Raw genomic sequence first — 17,480 nt, forward strand, 5'->3', positions numbered from 1 at the left:
GCAAGGAATGAATGGTACTATAAATAAATACCCCCTGCACAGGGAGTCTGACACTTTGATCATTATAACACAGCATCAGAACAATACTGAGCAGTACAGACCAACTACAGAGTAGAATTACTCTCCCTGAATCACGAAGAAAATCCTTCAGAATCACTGGGAAAACTGAATAAAAACATAACAGGGAATAGATATTTGCAGACACACAGGGAGGAAGAAAAAGCCAGTGTTTGCACATACTTTTTTGTTTATTGTACAATATTTCATTTAAAGTACAAAGGCATCATCAGTATTCACTGGAATTTACTGTATTTGTAACGGGTACATTATACTGCGTGTTAAAAAAACTTCCATTTTAAGGATGCAAGTCAGAACACAAATTAATTGGAATAAAGAAAAGAATGTTTTTTTTAAAAAATCAATGTAAAAATACATTTTTTTAGTAACCGATCTGTACAAAAAAAACATGGATAGTGGGGATTAGAGCCCCCTCATGTCATTTAAAGCTATATACAAATGCACCATTTACCTTGTAATTCGAACCTTTGGGCTTCATTTCCTTCATACTGATGAATTTAGAAAAACATTGTTACTAAAATGATCAAATTCCAAAAGAAGTATTTACAGAGAAAGGCAAACAACCTTCCCTCCACCCCCAATCTTACAAAAGAGAAACATCTGTGTGCCTGGAATGCACAGAGTCTCTCCCTGTCCCTGCCGTTTCCATCCTAACTTTGCCAAAGGAGTGACCTTGAGTGGGGGAGAAGTCTATGGTAATGCATTCAGAGAAGCTATCAGAGTCACTTTAACAGTGGGAAAGTGTCTCTTCCACACTCCCATAATCATGGGAGCTGGAAAAAAAGAATAACTAAACAACCACCAGCTAACGTGGAACTACCAAGAGCATCATGAATGCAAGAGGTTAGGGTGGATAATCAGCAAGAAATAAATGGGGCATGGCCTGGTCTGATTTGCTAGAAGTGTCTTTTAAGGCAAAAGTGGGGGTTTCATACTTTAAAATATCAGGCACTCATGATGTGTTTTTTTTTAAATCCTCCACTGTGGAGCTTGGCAATGGTGTGTAACAGTACAAACAAACCCAAAGCACCCAAGTCCACCAGTAAAAGCATAAAGAAAAGGAGTACTTGTGGCACCTTAGAGACTAACCAATTTATTTGAGCATAAGCTTTCGTGAGCTACAGCTTATGCTCAAATAAATTGGTTAGTCTCTAAGGTGCCACAAGTCCTCCTTTTCTTTTTGCGAATACAGACTAACATGGCTGTTACTCTGAAACCAGTAAAAGCATGTGATGATGAAGGCTCTGGGGAGTCTCATGGTTGCTTATACATGAGCACTCTTAGCATGGGTAGGAGAGCTGGATCCCGATGCGTAGTAGAAACGGTTTTCACCAAACGACTGAGCATCTCCTGAGCAACAGACGATGACGCAGCCACCAAAGAGGCAAAGGGCAGATCCAATCCAGCCTGTGTAAAGGGAGTATCCAAAACTCACAATTGTGGTCTCACGGTGAGCAGACACAGGGAACCAGATAGTAGCAACGATACCACACAATGCTGGGGAGACATTAAAAACAACAGTAACTGCAGCACATCAATCCAATCCAATCATAGATGTAGTCATGTGAGCTACGTTAAATAAATGTGAGGCACAGGCTTCTGCTGCTAGCCTGATCACAAGACAGACTGAGCAAATGCAATTCCCACCAAAGTCAATAAAAATTGCAAGCTACTTAGCACCTCAAGAACTGGGTCTTGATCCTGCATGGCACCTCCTGGGAGACAGCAAGTGCCCTTAAGCTCCCACTGACATGACTGCCCTTCCAGGAGGGCAATGGGCACCTCAACGCAAATTTGGAAGGATTCTGTTTTCAATCCTTTAGGAACCTGGCAGATCACAGTAGCTTTTATTGCTGGAGACCTTGAACCATTGGCACATTTTTACAGGACACTTAAGACCTCAGGGTCACTCACCATTGTTTAACAATCAACATTCAGTGAATGTCAAGATGTGCAACAGATTCAGGAATAAACTTACAGATCACAATATTTCACAATATTCACTTCTTAATATTTCGGTTTTAGGCAGGATGGGATAGCAAATTCCTTTTCAGGTCCTCACTCTCTCTTCCTCTCAGTTCATGCTGCTTCTATTTTCATGGTTAACAATGAAATTCATGTTTCAGAGTAGCAGCCGTGTTAGTCTGTATCCGCAAAAAGAACAGGAGTACTTGTGGCACCTTAGAGAATAAATTTCTTGGTCTGTAAGGTGCCACAAGTACTAATGAAATTCAGGTTATGATGCAGTTTTGAGGGGGTGGGGAGGAGGAGAAAAATTACCAATATTTATCAGTTCAAATTTAACCCTTTCAAGCCTATCTACAAACCATTCAGTGTTACTAATGAAAGTCACTTGCCAGTAAGTTTAAAAGCACAATAACAGAGGAAGAAACAGTGGGTATGAAATCCTGACCCCACAGAAGTCAATGACTTCTGACTTCAATGACTTCTTGCAGTTGACTCCAATAACCCTAAAGATAAGCAGTGAACTACCCATTCTTCCAAGTTAACTTTTGGGTTGGCGAGGGCAGGGGAGAGTGGGTATACTTTGAATGGCTTTGAGGCCTTACTTTGTTGCTTTTAGTGCCGAAGAAAACAAATAAAGGCACTGGCATCTGACTGGTAAAATGGCTTCAAAATTCATAATATCAACAGACAATCCAACCAGAACTCAATATAGCAAAACACTTGCAGCCGGACTCTCATTGCCCAGCAGCTCATGTAGTCATTTACACCAGAGCAAAGTGCTACCAGATCAGAACACCACCCACTTTACACGGATGTAAATGAATACACAACATGCAGGGCTACAGACAATCCCAACCCTAGTGTCTCCACAGATTTGACAACACTACTGACATAAAAACCATCCTCCCAAAATACAGCCAGTTGGGTGAGGCACATGAAGCTATGAATTATGCAGGGAGTTTCCAATTGGTGAGGATCATCGCTAGTAAATAAGTATCATTTTCTAAACTATTATCCATATCAACAAATAAAGAATAACTACCCTGAATATTTTACAGTTAGTGCACATAGAATACATTTGTGCATAGACTCCGTGGGCTATTGACAAAGTAGGCAAATTAATTCTCCCTCTGCTTCCCTCCATTTATATACCCCACGCTAAGGCTATATTTAAGATTTTAAAGATCACCCTCAATAGTTCAGTTACTTTCCAAGGTCTAGCTTCCAATGAAGTCCATGGAAAAACTCCCATTGACTTCAGTGAGAGCAGGATCACATAGAATGCAAAATGACACGATTGTGATATAAACAGATGTTAAAAATCATTCCTACCGATTCGAAAAGAAGCTAAATGTGCCCTTTTCATAAACACATCACAGAAGTTAGAGTATGCGGATACTTCATAGTCCTTTTATATTGCACAGTAGAAGGAATATTTTGCACTTGCATAACAGAGACCAGAGTCTTGCCCTGTCTGTGTATTAAATGTGTGGAGTTTAGATATGACAGGCGTAACCTATTTTCCCTTGTGAAAACAGTAGCATGCCCTCTCTCCCCCCCGACTTTGTCCTTCAGGCCCACTGTGGGTTCTCATGAACCTTATCTTCAGTATTTGAACTGAGTAACCTGCAGAAGGGGTGGGAACCTGAACGTGGGAGGATAAAAGCCTTACAGGAGAGATCTGAGCAGAGTGGAAGAGAGAAAGTAGGAATATCCTCACAGGCATTTAAAGGACACCAAAAAGACACTTGCCATTTGGTGCAATCTGATGCATTCCAAAGGCAACATAATTAGAACTGGAAGGATTAGGTATTTATCAATAAATGTCAATTTCACCATAAATACACAAATTGAGGAAAAGTAAGAAAAACACTGCTTGAGAACATATTAGAGTTTGATTTAAGGATATTTACTTTGTATATTTCGATCTGATGTTGACAGTTTGTGTTTTAACAGTTATAAAGCTTTAACTTTTTGAATCTCAAGTTCTATTGCTATTAAATAATTATTGGTTTCAGAGTAGCAGCCGTGTTAGTCTGTATTCGCAAAAAGAAAAGGAGTACTTGTGGCACCTTAGAGACTAACAAATTTATTTGAGCATAAGCTTTTGTGAGCTACTGCTCACTTCATATTGTCTGACCACACATTGTCTGAGCCTCCCATAATTTCCTGCAACTGTGAACATTTAAATAAATAAAAATTGAAAAATGCTTAAAACACATCATTTTTCAGCTACTGGGAAAATTTAAATAGAAAAGAATGTTTAAAAATAAACATTGATATATCCATTAAAATGATTTAAAATAAAAATTAAATTCTGCAAAGCCTAAGTATAGTTATGGCCCAAGGATAAAAGTCATCCCTGGAATGGATGATTTGAAGGTATTCAGAAATAAGGAAAATTCCATAGGAGGGCAGAGAAAACACATCTCCAGTTCAAACATAAAAGCAATATCTATTGGCAAGCAAGTAAAATGTATGTGTCAGATCTTCAGCTGAAATAAATCAACATAGCTCCACTGATTTATGAGCCAAATTCTCAGCTGGTGTAAATCCATATAACTTAACTGACTTCAGTTCACATGAAAACTATATGCCTCCGACCCATAAGAAAATAACCCTAACAAAACTCTCGCCTTTTATTCCTATTCCTTAATTATAAGCTATGTAGGTTAGGCCTGATTCTTTTCTTGTTTGTATCAGGAGCAATTTCAGGGAAGTCAATCGAGTCACCCCAGAGTAAGTGAGCAGAGACTCAGGCCCCTTTCTCATTATAATACTCCTCCTTGAAAGGTCCCACATGGACAGGAATATATGCATTTCGGAAGTGCCTCACCAATCAGGGCACCATATAACATAACATAATATAATATAGGCAAATTAAGAACACTCTCAGAAAAATTAGTATCAGCAACAAGAAGGAATCAGCTGCAAGGGAAAAAGTCCAAAAAAGGAATGGAGATGGGAAAGGTAGAAGGAGAGATGGACAACAATATTCAGGTTAAAAAATAGCATAAGGGGGAAAAAGCTCAGACTTTTTTTTTTAAGGGGTCAGAGAAAGGGGAGACAGATTTTAACTGTGGAGCAAATTCCACTTCCCTGTGGGAGAAGAGCTATAGAATTTAGTAGGGACAGAACCAACAGGGGTCTACAGAAGTTACTCTAAAAACCTATAGAATTAAACAGAAAATTAGATCCTTTTTCTGGGCTTTTGAACTATCCAGTAGGATTCTATAACAAGGATTGAAATCTATTACATTCTACTGCATGGTCAAAAAAATCTACTCCAAAGGGGTTTTTTAAAATTAAATTCTATAGAACTTCTTCATAAAGTTGCAGGAATGGTACAATGGCTTTCCAGTCTACAGCGTGATTGTGATGCTATGAAGCAGTTGGCGTGTGAACACAGATGTCCCTAGGTTATAGAGGAAGTTTCACATACAGCCAGAAGCCACACCCTTAAGGGCATTAAAAGCCAGAAGTGACCAACTGAAAAACAATGCAGCACTTTATAGGCAACCAGGGTCAAAAAATACCATTTGGCATAATATGATCATGGCTGCTGAAAGCAGTGAGAAAACATGCCCCTGTATTCTGAACATGCTCATTGCTATATGAGTTCATAATAATCACCCTCACTAAGGGTCTATCATTGATCCTGCAAACACTGAGTGCTCTTAACACCCATTGAAGGCAATAGGAGTTGATGATACTAGGCACTCTCAGGATTGGGCCCTAAAACAACAATTCTTTATGGCTCATACATCTGAGAAGAATCAATCTGCCCATGTTTTATTTCCTGCAAGAGCAAGCTGTGCTGGACTCCGTCCTTGTGGCTATCAGGGAATCAGAGCGAAACAATAACAAGACTATGGCAGAGTTACAGATTTCCACCAACCGTGTTAAAAGATATCTTGAGGTTGTGTCAAAAATTAAAGTTGCAAGGGGAAAGATGTGGGGAAAGAAAAAGGAAAACTGTTTGGTTAAAGCAGAGAACTAGTGAGAGACTCTGTCCAGGAAAGCAGAGATTGCAACCCCAATGGCTGCCGTTATTATTAGAGAAAATATTTGTTTATGGAAAAGAGAGGAACATTTGAAGAATGCTAATAAAGCCAATAATAATTTTGAGCCTCCCGAAAGAGAAAGACCAAGGGGATTTTAAAGGATATTTGGGGGGGTGGGGAGGATTTGAATTTGTCCTGCATGTAGGTCAGCTTTATCTGATTCTTACAAACAAGAAAATCCATGAGCTTCTAATGTTTTCAAACATGAATGTATCAACTGAGAATCTGCAAAGCCATCTGATGGCTCATGTAAAAAGCTTCTTTGTTGCCCACAAAGGGTACAATCATCTTTTCTTTTCTGTCGGCACTGGGTAAAAAAAATATATTTATGTCCATAGACTGTAAGAGCCTTATCCTTCCAGACCTCTCCCCCACAACACAGGACAGAAGAAAACACTTGCTCTGATATGAGAAGAGCTCTCAGGGTCATTGAAACAATAACATCTCTTGTATATGTGGATAAACTATGTGTAAACCACCTTATTTTGATGTTGACAATGTTGGGAAACTCTGCGCAACACAAGCCAATCAAAGACACTCTATGGGTCAGTTTCACCTCCCCACATTTGGTTGTCACCAGCTGCCACCAGTTCTAAATGAGTCTGTTGATCCTGATGAGGGATGTGTTCAAACTCTGCTGGATTCCCAATACTTTGCATGGGTAACGTTTCAATGTAAATCCCCCCAAAAATATTGGGAAAGAACATGCCACAATTTCAATATTTCTACAAGTCAGCGGGTTCTGATTTTACTCTGGAAGTGACAGAGTAGGATTCAAGAAAACTTGCTTTGTATAGCAATGGAAGGAAAAAGCAGGAGTTTTTGTAGGTAATTTTTAGGCAGGATTAAGGGTTTAGTGAAATAGGTTTCCCTACAAGCTGTCTGAATATAAACTGCCCCTACTTCTCTTTTTCTGCTAATACTGCCTAGGATTTTTACTAAGCCAGCCCATGACCTCTCACAAATGAGACTGGGCGTTGACATGCCATACATTTATACTTGCTCCATCATACTACTATAAATTCATATTGTCATGTCCTCCACACTAAATCCCAACCATGCCATTAATGTGTCGATTGGCCATGTGCTTGCAGGGGTTCAGACCACTGCACTGAAACTCTTAATCTTCTGCATTATAAACTTAGTTTAATTGGGTGGTACATTCACCTAAATAGGGAGCATAAAAGGGGATTGGGGGCTGGTGTGGAGGATAGAGTAGTGTGAATCTAGCTTGACATACTGTCAAGGGGAGTGAGTCCCCACTATCTGCTTTACTATAAAAGCATTGGAAAGTATCCGCAGAAGAAGTAAGTAAAGACAGTGTATATTAAGACAGTGTTACACTTAGGGAGAGAGAATGTCACTGCACATGGAAATTTCCCTGAAATCTGCCTCAATGTCTCCTGTTCTCTCCTATTCAGTGTTATCCAGAGCGAGTTTCTATGATCCTCATTCTACCCAAATAGCAGCTTCCCAATTCTTTAATAGAATGTTGGGGTTTCTTTTTATATTAAACATTTCTTTTAAAACAAAATGAAATGATTCTGGATTCCCAAAGGGGAAACAATCTGGAGTTTTCCTTTAGAGTGTGTGAGGATTAGCAGAAATTTGAGATTAAAAAATAAAAGGCAATCTTTCCTTCTTGACTGCCATAATTTTATTTTAAATGTGACTTTATAACATTCAAAACTATCAGACTTCCAAGAATGGGGCTATTATGAGAGAACTGGCTGACCCCAATTTAATCTTTTACAGACTTTCCATTATTCAATGTATAAAATAACCAATGCGGTTTCCAGTTATCTTAATTTTCAAAATCAGAATAGTAGGTATTTGGTTTTTTTTCACCATCCTTTATTTCAGACCCCACCCAATCTACACTAGGAAATTGACCTTTTGTTATCAGCAATGGATCCCCATAAAACAAGTACCAACAGTTTGGCTGCTAATCTGTTTTTTCTTCCATCAACACTAGCAGTTGAACTGTTTTCAGCACTGAATCAGAGGGAACCACTTCTGACAGCTGTTTGCAGCAACAGATCGATTCCCTAGTACAGACGGGATTAAAGCAGACATAAAAATATACATCAGCACAAAAGATAGAGTGGTGTGCACATGTACAATTGTTCTTACTTCAGCCTTGCTATTTTCAGTGGACATTAAATCAATGGAATATCTGAGCCCACTATTTTCCTGGCAAGTTTTCAGTCGTTATTTTAAATTCCATAATGTGTAACACGACCTCTGTTTTTCTTTTTAACGATTTCAGTGCTAAACGCACATCAATTTCTTAAATTAATAGGGATATTTACAGTGTTGGCAACTCTTGTGATTTCTGCTCAAATTTCACCAAATTTGGTATTATTCTTAAAGCCTTTCTTCCAGGAGTCATGTGACTAAGTGAGATATTTTCAGCCTTCATTTAAGAAAAAAGCAAGTTTTTAGTCCTCATGGTTGTTCAAAAAAGCTTGAATCCTAGAATCTCAGGGTTGGACGGGACCTCAGGAGGTCATCTAGTCCAACCCCCTGCTCAAAGCAGGACCAATCCGCAAATTTTGCCCCAGATCCCTAAATGGCCCCCTCAAGGATTGAATTCACAACCCTGGGTTTAGCAGGCCCATGCTCAAACCACCAAGCTATCCCTGCCCCCGTACTGAAAACGCGAACCACAAAATCCGACAGCAAATAAAAACAACCATTTTAACTCAATCTCATGATTTTTGGAGCCTGACTCATGACTGTTGATGCTATGGGCTGGCAACACAATATTTGTTTTCCAGAGGACAAATCATTAAGCTGCAGTGGTACTAAAGTCATGTACTTGTGTCCAGTATTCACATTCCAAGGACACCACACCTGGCCAAATTTGACCGAGAAAATGTAGGTGGTGTAAAAATTTATTTTAAAAAGCTTATGATGCATTTGTGATTTTTGTAATCTAACTGAAACAGTTTTATTTTAAACATTTCCCTGCAATGCCCACACAATTTAAACACTGCAGCACTGGGCTACTGCAGGAGAGCCTGAAAGTGATTTGAAACTGATTAGAATAAAAAGCAAAACTGACTACAGTAATATATTTTCATTGATGGAACTGAGTGAAATGCACAGAGTAAGCAACGTTGTAGTGGAAGGTGCTACACTAGGGCCAAAGGGGTTAGAGCAGACAACATGAGAAAGCAAATATGTTCGGTTTTAATCCGCCATAGTATTATTGGTAACATGGGTTAGGAAATTTGTTTATTTTTATTTATACAGCACCAAACATCTGCTAGGCACTTCAGGGCTTGATCCTCCTGAACACACTCCACTCCCATTGACATGGGTAGTCAACACCTTGCAGGACTGAGCCCTTACAGACAGTGGGACTGATTCTGATCTCATGTACACGAGTGTGTATAAGGAGTTATTCCATTGGTCGCAATGGAGAAAAATCAGTGAGCGATCAGAATCATGCCTAAGGAGTATTAACTGGTCCATGTCATTTTAACATTAACACTTTCTTTTCTCAAAGGAGTTGCCAGGTTGGAAACATACAGTATGTCTACACTGCAGCTGGGAGTGTACGTCCCAGACAGGGTAGATAACACATGCGAGTTCAGCTCAAGCTAGCATGCTTAAAAATGGCAGTGTGGACAATGCAGCACAGGAGCTAGTCCGTGCTATTGCCCATGCTGCAAAATCCACACTGTTATTGTTGGTGCGCTAGCTCAAGCAGAATTAGTCTGTGTCTGTCTACCCTGGCTGGCAGCACCCAATGAGAAAGTAACTGAAATCTCGAGAAGAAAAGAATTATGAGCCAGACCCTTTTTCATCATCTGCAGCTCCAGAGGGTCCTGATGCAGGCACAGGATTTCTGGAACCTCCTAATTCACATCCAGCTCTGCTTGGTCTCCTGTGTCCCAATGAGAGTGAGGCTAAATTTTTCAACCTAAACTTTTTTAGGTGAAAAATGCAGACTGGTGACACTGAAATATTTCACAAATTTGTGTCAATTTGGCCAAATTGTTTTGGTCAAAAAAAAAATCTATAAAAATGGAAATGTTTTGGTTTTAGCATTTTCAAAATGAACTGTTTTGATTTTTCAATACAAAATGACTTTTTGTTTTGAGATTTTCCTTGAATTTATTTTTTTAAATCTAAAAACATTAGAAAATGTTCAAAAGCTAAACAAAACATTTTGTTTCAGGTCAAGGAACCATCTGCTTGACCCCAAACAAATTTTTGTGCTGACTATTTGGAATTGGTGGTGAACTGAAAGATCCATTATTCAGACCTCTTTTGTCCCAATTTTATGGTGGGGCTAGCGGATCCATCTCTACTCAGATCCGCCAACCACTGCACCCCACAGAGCTGGGACACACAAGCCAGGACTATTTCCCCCCTCTTATTTCTCCCCTCCACCAGGATCCCCCTCTGCCAAGGTTGGCTATTTTGGTGCTCAAGGTTTTAGACTGTGGTCAGTGATGAGTTCACACATTACATTAGCCCTCTATTTTGACTGCCTACTATAGGGATGGTCTGGCAAACCTGCAAACCCACACAGGGCCTATATATCTGATTTTAGGGACATCATTTGTGACAATATCCTTTTAAAATCCAGATGCACTGCTACAGGCCCTAGCATCACAGGCATGGAATCAGTCTCAGGATTTGTGCTGGAAATGGCCCACCTTTATTATCATACACATTGTAAGGAGAGTGATCACTTTAGATAAGCTATTACCAGCAGGAGAGTGGGGTGGGAGGAGGTATTGTTTCATGGTTTCTGTGTATATAATGTCTTCTGCAGTTTCCACAGTATGTATCCGATGAAGTGAGCTGTAGCTCATGAAAGTTTATGCTCAAATAAATTGGTTAGTCTCTAAGGTGCCACAAGTCCTCCTTTTCTGTTTGCGAATACAGACTAACACGGCTGTTACTCTGAAACCAGTATACATTACAGTATTATCCTCTGACCAGTGAGCCTGTTAAATGAGTCTGGGGACTCAGCCCAGTTCCCAGTGCACCACACAGGGGCAAAACCTACCATCATACTCTTGTTGGAATGGTCAGGAGAGAGCCCAAGGACTGAGCAGGCATGAAGACTCAGTCTAGTTATGGAAGGGATTCCCTTCAGCTCAGAGATGAGAGGAGCTGCCCCTCTTCCAAGGACTTCAAAAGGACTTCTCCAGGATGTTCTTCAAAAACATTAAGTCACATGGTGTTTTTATAGGTGTTTAGTGCTTAGTTGCTGGAACTATTTGCAGAATGAACAGCAAATTAAAGGCTAAACTCATAACTGGGGGTGAGGGGAGGGGACGGGGGAGACTGGAGCTGTTCTGCTGTGCTCACTCCTCTTTAACTGACTAACCCTTGTGCTCCAATCCCCAGCCCTGGCATGTGCTGCAGCCGCTCATCCGTTCCCAAGCCCCAGCACTGACTACCTCTGCACCCAGTGTTCACTTTAACAAAATAAAAAAACCAACAACTGCATGATGTCAGTGCTGGCTGCCACGCTGAGAAAGCCAAGGACGAGGCAGAGCTTGCACAAAGAGGCCACTTTCCCTCGCCCCTCCTCCCCTGCTAAACAAACTGATAAAAACAAGACACCAAGGCTGTTGTCGAGATGACGAGGCCTCAAGAATACACAGGTGTTACACTTGGGACAATGAGCTTCACAGTCTGATTCTGGTCAAAACAATCTCCCACTCAGTTACGGAGAAAGGGAAGAAATTGTGAGAGTAACTCAGAGTCAAGGGGGAAAGGGCAAGACTGACGGGCCACATAGGGAAGAACTGCTGACGGTATGCGGGCATATGTCCTTGCCCTCAACTTTATACCCTGTCCTGTTATTGAAGCCAGTATGCCTGCAAGACTTGTACCTTCTTAATCCTGCTTTCCTCACCCTTACACTCAACTTATTTTTATGTGATTCCACCTGTGACACTTCACAGGCACAGAGCTAAGACGAGAATTTGGGGGCTAATCTTTTTCTCTAGGCAACTTTGGGGCAATGGGCAGGGGCGCTGTAACAATTTTTTATGGTGGGGGTACTGATGATGTAAACCATGCGTTTGTTATTACTACTTGAAGCCGGGGATGCAGCAGCACCGCCAGTTCCAGCACCCTTGGCAATGGGAATCTAATTCATGTTCCCGCTCTCCCCTGCCTTACCCCGCAAACATAGTAACACTACTGCAGGCTAGCTAGCCAAATCAATCACCCATGGGCAGCTGTGTGTCTGTCACTACTGATCACCCTACTGCAGACTCGTGCTGGGTGCTTTACTTGGAGCAAGATGCCAAAGGACTCCCTAAGACAATACACAGTAGGGTTTAGAAACCCTTCTCCTCCCCCCGCCATCATTCATTGCTTCTTTTATTTGTTCTCCTCCTCATGTTTATGCATTTGTTTTCTCCAACAGACTACGTAGTTAGTCCACTTGTCCAGGCTGTGGTTAGGCCAAGCCCAGACAGCCATGTCTTCTGAGCGATGGATCAGGTAATCTCCTGCCTACTCAGTTTGTACAGCATGTTATCCTTAAATCAAAAGACGGGAAGTATGTCCAGTGGCCAGATGTGCACCTTACCCAAGAGAATGAGCAGGACTCCTCCCAGCTGGGAACGCCGGTACTTGGCAGCTCCAGGTTCATGACCCATCCGAATACAGGGTAGAACAGTCAGCAGCAAGAAAACAGCAGGGAGGCCCAGCACTGTGGCAGCAATCATCAGTGCTCGGCATGCCTGGACATAGCCTGTTGACAAGGAAAGGAAGCAGAGTCTTGATTAATAAACAAAAACAACAGGAGGAGATATTCAGCCAAACACTCCTATATTACTAACTACCTAAGCACCAAGAAGCTATGGAGCTGGGGAGCAGAGGAGAGGACAGCAAGGGAAGAATTTGGCTTGGGAGGAATTTTCCTAGGTTCCCAATCCTTAACACAGAAATGAACCTGGTTAACAGCGGAAATTTAAAATGGAAGTTCTCAGACAGTGGTCCATGGTCCACACCACAAAGCCCATCCTGGTGGTCTGCAAAATGAGAGCAATCTGGGTCATTTACATTCTTATAACTCAGGGATATAAAACCACCCCGACACAGCTGAGATATGGGACAAAACCCAATCGATCCTGAAGGGAGCATAAAGTAAGGAAATGATCAACTCTGTAACATCAATCTTCTTTCTCATAACCCTATGGTAGCCTCTCCTAGGAGGTATCTAGGGGGATTAGACTTCCAGCAGTGAGGACGGGCAATACCCAGCTGACCCATGGCACTGACCCCCCACCAAATCAATGGAACTTCAGTAGATAGCTCCACTCTGTACTTCATTGTGTAATATTCCAGTGCTGTTGAAGCCCCACACACAGTGGAGGCAAATTTCCAGAGGCTTTGGTCAGCCAGGCTAGATGGGGGATTGAGAGATGGGCACCAGTTCTAACAAATAGGAAATTCCACGAATCCCTCAGGCCAATATGGACATCACAGGATTCAGGGGTTTAATAGGCTGAACTCCCTGCCACTTCAGCAGGCAGGTAAACCATGTCCTCTACTGAGCTTCTGTTAACCTATGCAACAACAGCTCAACACAAGACAGCAGGAGATCATAGAGCTGGTGACTGTCAGTGTCCCAGGACAAGGCACGTGTCATTTATATTTGTCTGTGAAATGCCATACACTCCTATTATAACTAACAAAGTAATTACATACATAATAATAATGCTAAAATTTGCTTTTGTTAAAAGGGTCACATGTTTGGCTTTGGTACAAAGTTTGTTCCTATTGTTTGGAAGTCTCCTATCTGCTCCGGACACAGTCTTAATGGGATAGGGAGGTTCTAGGGGAAATGCACACATACTCCCAGCTCCCATTCCCATCCTGTCCAACAGAAGGAAATGACAGCACTGCCATAGGAGAGAGGATTCATGAGTTCAGGAACTCTGATGATACCACACAGTATTTCTGCAAACAGTGCCTTGAATCAAGAGTCACAGAATTAATTATCATGCAGATGAGAAACCAGGGTTCAAGCATTTTCCTCTTCTTGGACATGTAGACTCTGTGTACATTTGAACATCTGCTTGAAAACAAACTCTTTAAAAGGTGTATGGTAAACAAGACTGAAAAGCCCGGTGTGGTTTCAGTAGAATCGGTCCCAGTTAAACATACATACGCATTTATTTTAAATCCTTCTAACTCATTCAGTAAGAGGTACTGTGTGGATTTCAGCTATTAGACAAATCAGGATACATTAGTCCCTGATGTATACCCACTGGTATTAAAGAAGTTACTGCAAGAAGTATTTTGGCCTGTGAGATGTTATTTTTGTTGAAGAGGGGCATTGTTTTCTGCTGCTAAAAGATTTATTTACCTATTAATGAAAGTTTAATAGCACAATCTTTCTTTCTTCCAGGCAGGGGTTTTCTCAGTGACTTCTACAGCAGCAAGTATATTGTGGGCAGTGTGGCACTATACTAAAAATAAACAAGAAGGAAAATTTACCAAAAACTAAGGCACAGGAAAAAAAACAGAAATATGAGCGGAGTCTAATTAGTTACTATGGTAGTGGACACTGCAAGAAACCCTGTGATCAGCCAAATTTAGTGCTCTGCAACACTGACTGACAATATCTGAAACAAATCCAGGGCTTTTCCACCTTCACTGAAACTCACTTCAGAGCACCTTGTAAAAATGTGAATAAAGAAAAACAATTCACTGAAAAGTGGCTGGCAGACCTCCTCCTACCCCTCCTGAATTGCAGGGAGGAGGCCAAAGGCACAGAACAATAAAAAAGTGTTACAAAACTGACGGTCATGGAAATGGATAATGCTACCAGCTAGCTAAACTATTTACAGGTGCCAAGATTGCACAAAGAATCCATATGCTAAGGTCCAGAAGTTTGGTTAGTTAGCACAAAAGGACATATTCAAACTTAGTGACGCATCATGTTTAACTTGGACTTTAGTGTGAAACTAGTTTAGCAAATTACACAATTAGCAAATATCAACAATAATTCAATATAGCAAATAGGAATAACTCTATAATTAAAAGTTCTATATTGTATAGTCTTAATAGGAGCAGAAAGCATTTGAATATCAAGACTAAGTCTTCTAAATTAAAATAAACTGTTAATAATCTAGCATTAAAAATTAATTATACTCATCAATATTTTAATACAGTAGATCTATAATATTTGTAAGAGCAGCTTAGTTATTTATTTAAAGAACTTTATTATTATCTGAAGTCAAAGCCTAAAGTTAATAGAAATAATTGTATAATTCAAAACTCTAGGCCATATCCTATTATTATAATGTATTCTTTGTATGGCAGTAGCACCCAGAAGACTCAGTTGTAGACCACAAGAGAGAGAGAGAAAGAATTAGTGTATCAAGAATGATAGCAAATAAGAATAAAAAATAAAATGGATCGACAGTGTAATAAAATAGAATCATACTTAAGACATAATTAAAATATTAGCCATAATCTATCTTTAATATTAGCTGTAAATATAGGATAGTATCAATCTAGTAGAATTTTGAATTCTATGTGTATTATAATTAGTGGGTGAGATACTGCGCTGTTGAAATCAGTTGGAGTTTTGCCATGGTCTCACTCTGGAGCAGGACTTGTCGCAAGAGGAGCAGCACTTCTCCCTTCATCTCTGTACCAAAAGGGAGACAGTGAGGAGCCCATACCTGGCAATATGAGGATGTCCACTAGTGGCTTGCAGTGATAGAGCCCTGTTGCCATGACACAATCTGCCCACAGCCCTTTGGATCCCAGCTCGTCCATCTTCCTGCAAGTGGTGATGGTGTAGCCACAAGTCACGACCCACTCATTGGTGGCTGTTGCCACGATCACACCAATCCAGCCAACAAAACTAGAGACAAATCCAACTAGGTGCAAGCAGGTGGCAACCATGTTAAGCTGTCAAGCCAGGCAGCTGAAAGGAAAAGCACAAAAAGTAAAGAGTAAAGGAGATGACTGGGCTTTGTAAGCTGGAGCAGCCTTGGTGCTGAACAAAACAAGTGCTGGGACCTGCCCTAAACTGTCAGCAGATAGGACTGGAGTTTGGTGTAAGCAGATCCTGAGTGGTGCTCTAGTGGCAGGGATGCCTCTGATCAGTTCAGCCTCTGGGAGTGGTCAGAACTCCTGCCAGCCCCACTGACAGAGATGGGAGGAGTAACACAGGGAGCCCTATTTCTTCCAGCTAATCAAGAAGGAGCTGAAAGACAAACTAGCCAATCAGAGAGCAGGGAGAAGAGAAGACTTCAGAAGTGTAGACTTACCCCATTTCTATTACCTTGCCTTGGGGTCCTATGTTACTGTCAGAGAACTAAACCCATCAGAATGTAACAGAGTTGAGTGTGGCTTTGTATTTTTATAAATACATTCTCTCTCTGGCTAACTGAACTAATAAAAGGAAAGGCCAGAGCTTTAATTTAAAAAAAAAATCAAATAGTTGGACTATTGGAAATGCAGAAGAAAGTGGAGGTTAAGCAACATTGTGGGGCTGACTACAGGTCATCACACTAAGACACTCCCGTTGGAATGGGCTGGAGAGGGAGGGAGGGAATAGAGCTGGCAGATAAAGTTACTGGAAAGAAGAAATTGATCCTTTTACCAAAACAGAAGCTGTCTGTAGTAAGCAGCCTAGTGAAGATCAGTCATGTTTCCTTGGGATCTTTTCTGATGCCTTCTCTGTCGATGGAAAGAAAAGACAGACAAGTTCCTGCACTACCTCTACTGTGCCCCAGTTCTCAAAGTACTTTGTAATTCAGACTCAAAATGTCTCACTGATCTACTTTCCAGCATCTTATTATTTCCACTTCTGAATTGTGAGACCCAGAGTAACTGATTTTTCACTCATAATTACTTAGGTTTGTAGATTTCAGGTTATTTATTCTGTAAAGAGAGGAGTAATACATTTTTTTAAATGTCAAAGAAGAAAAAATTCACTTTTCCTTCTTAGTCTGAACCAGGTCAAGAAAGGTTGAGAGAAACAGGAGATCTTCCTATTCTTATACTTATTTGCAAAAAAGCATAAAGTCTTTCCAATGCCAGCAGAGTTCTAGCAGAACTGCATAGTGCTCCAGTAGCCAATGTTTGGAATTTGTCAAAGAGAAGATTTGAGTGTAATTGTGAAGCTTTGGGTCTGTACAAATAAAATGTGCCTGTGGAGACCACTAGTGGAATTTTTTTACCATTGCACTGTGTAAGGGAAGAATCTAACATGAAGTAAGATTACATCAAATGCTTTGTCCTCTTAATTTGTGTTTAGAGCTGTTAAAGGAAAGCATTGGGAGCTGATCCCTACCATTTAGATACTGATAATAAATAGCAGCCATGGGCTGTCATTCCAGTGGAGAAATCTAATGAATTCAG

The 17,480-nt window shown here is 40.7% G+C and overlaps 1 protein-coding gene across 1 annotated transcript; it reads right to left on the reverse strand.

Moving 5' to 3' along the window:
• Positions 1 to 229: 229 nt before the first annotated feature.
• On the reverse strand, positions 230 to 16,224 carry CLDN11 (claudin 11). The gene is made up of 3 exons (XM_073358751.1): positions 15,791 to 16,224; positions 12,682 to 12,846; positions 230 to 1,575 (listed from the first exon to the last, which is right to left on the reverse strand). Exons 1-3 carry the CDS (start codon positions 16,014 to 16,016, stop codon positions 1,343 to 1,345), a joined length of 624 nt encoding a protein of 207 aa, XP_073214852.1. The 5' UTR covers positions 16,017 to 16,224; the 3' UTR covers positions 230 to 1,342.
• Between the last annotated feature and the right edge of the window lie 1,256 nt (positions 16,225 to 17,480).

This window comes from Lepidochelys kempii, chromosome 9 (genome assembly GCF_965140265.1).
Source record: "Lepidochelys kempii isolate rLepKem1 chromosome 9, rLepKem1.hap2, whole genome shotgun sequence".
In the NCBI taxonomy this organism is placed as follows: Eukaryota; Metazoa; Chordata; order Testudines; family Cheloniidae; genus Lepidochelys; species Lepidochelys kempii.

Bases quoted from the DNA above. Each gene is read 5' to 3' on its own strand.
- CLDN11 (XM_073358751.1), bottom strand. From the start codon at position 16,016: ATGGTTGCCACCTGCTTGCACCTAGTTGGATTTGTCTCTAGTTTTGTT. The intron at 12,847-15,790 runs GTATGGGCTCCT...CCTTGTCAACAG, and splicing joins GGACATCCTCATATTGCCAG to GCTATGTCCAGGCATGCCGA. The intron at 1,576-12,681 runs GTAAGGTGCACA...ATGTCTCCCCAG, and splicing joins AGTCCTGCTCATTCTCTTGG to CATTGTGTGGTATCGTTGCT.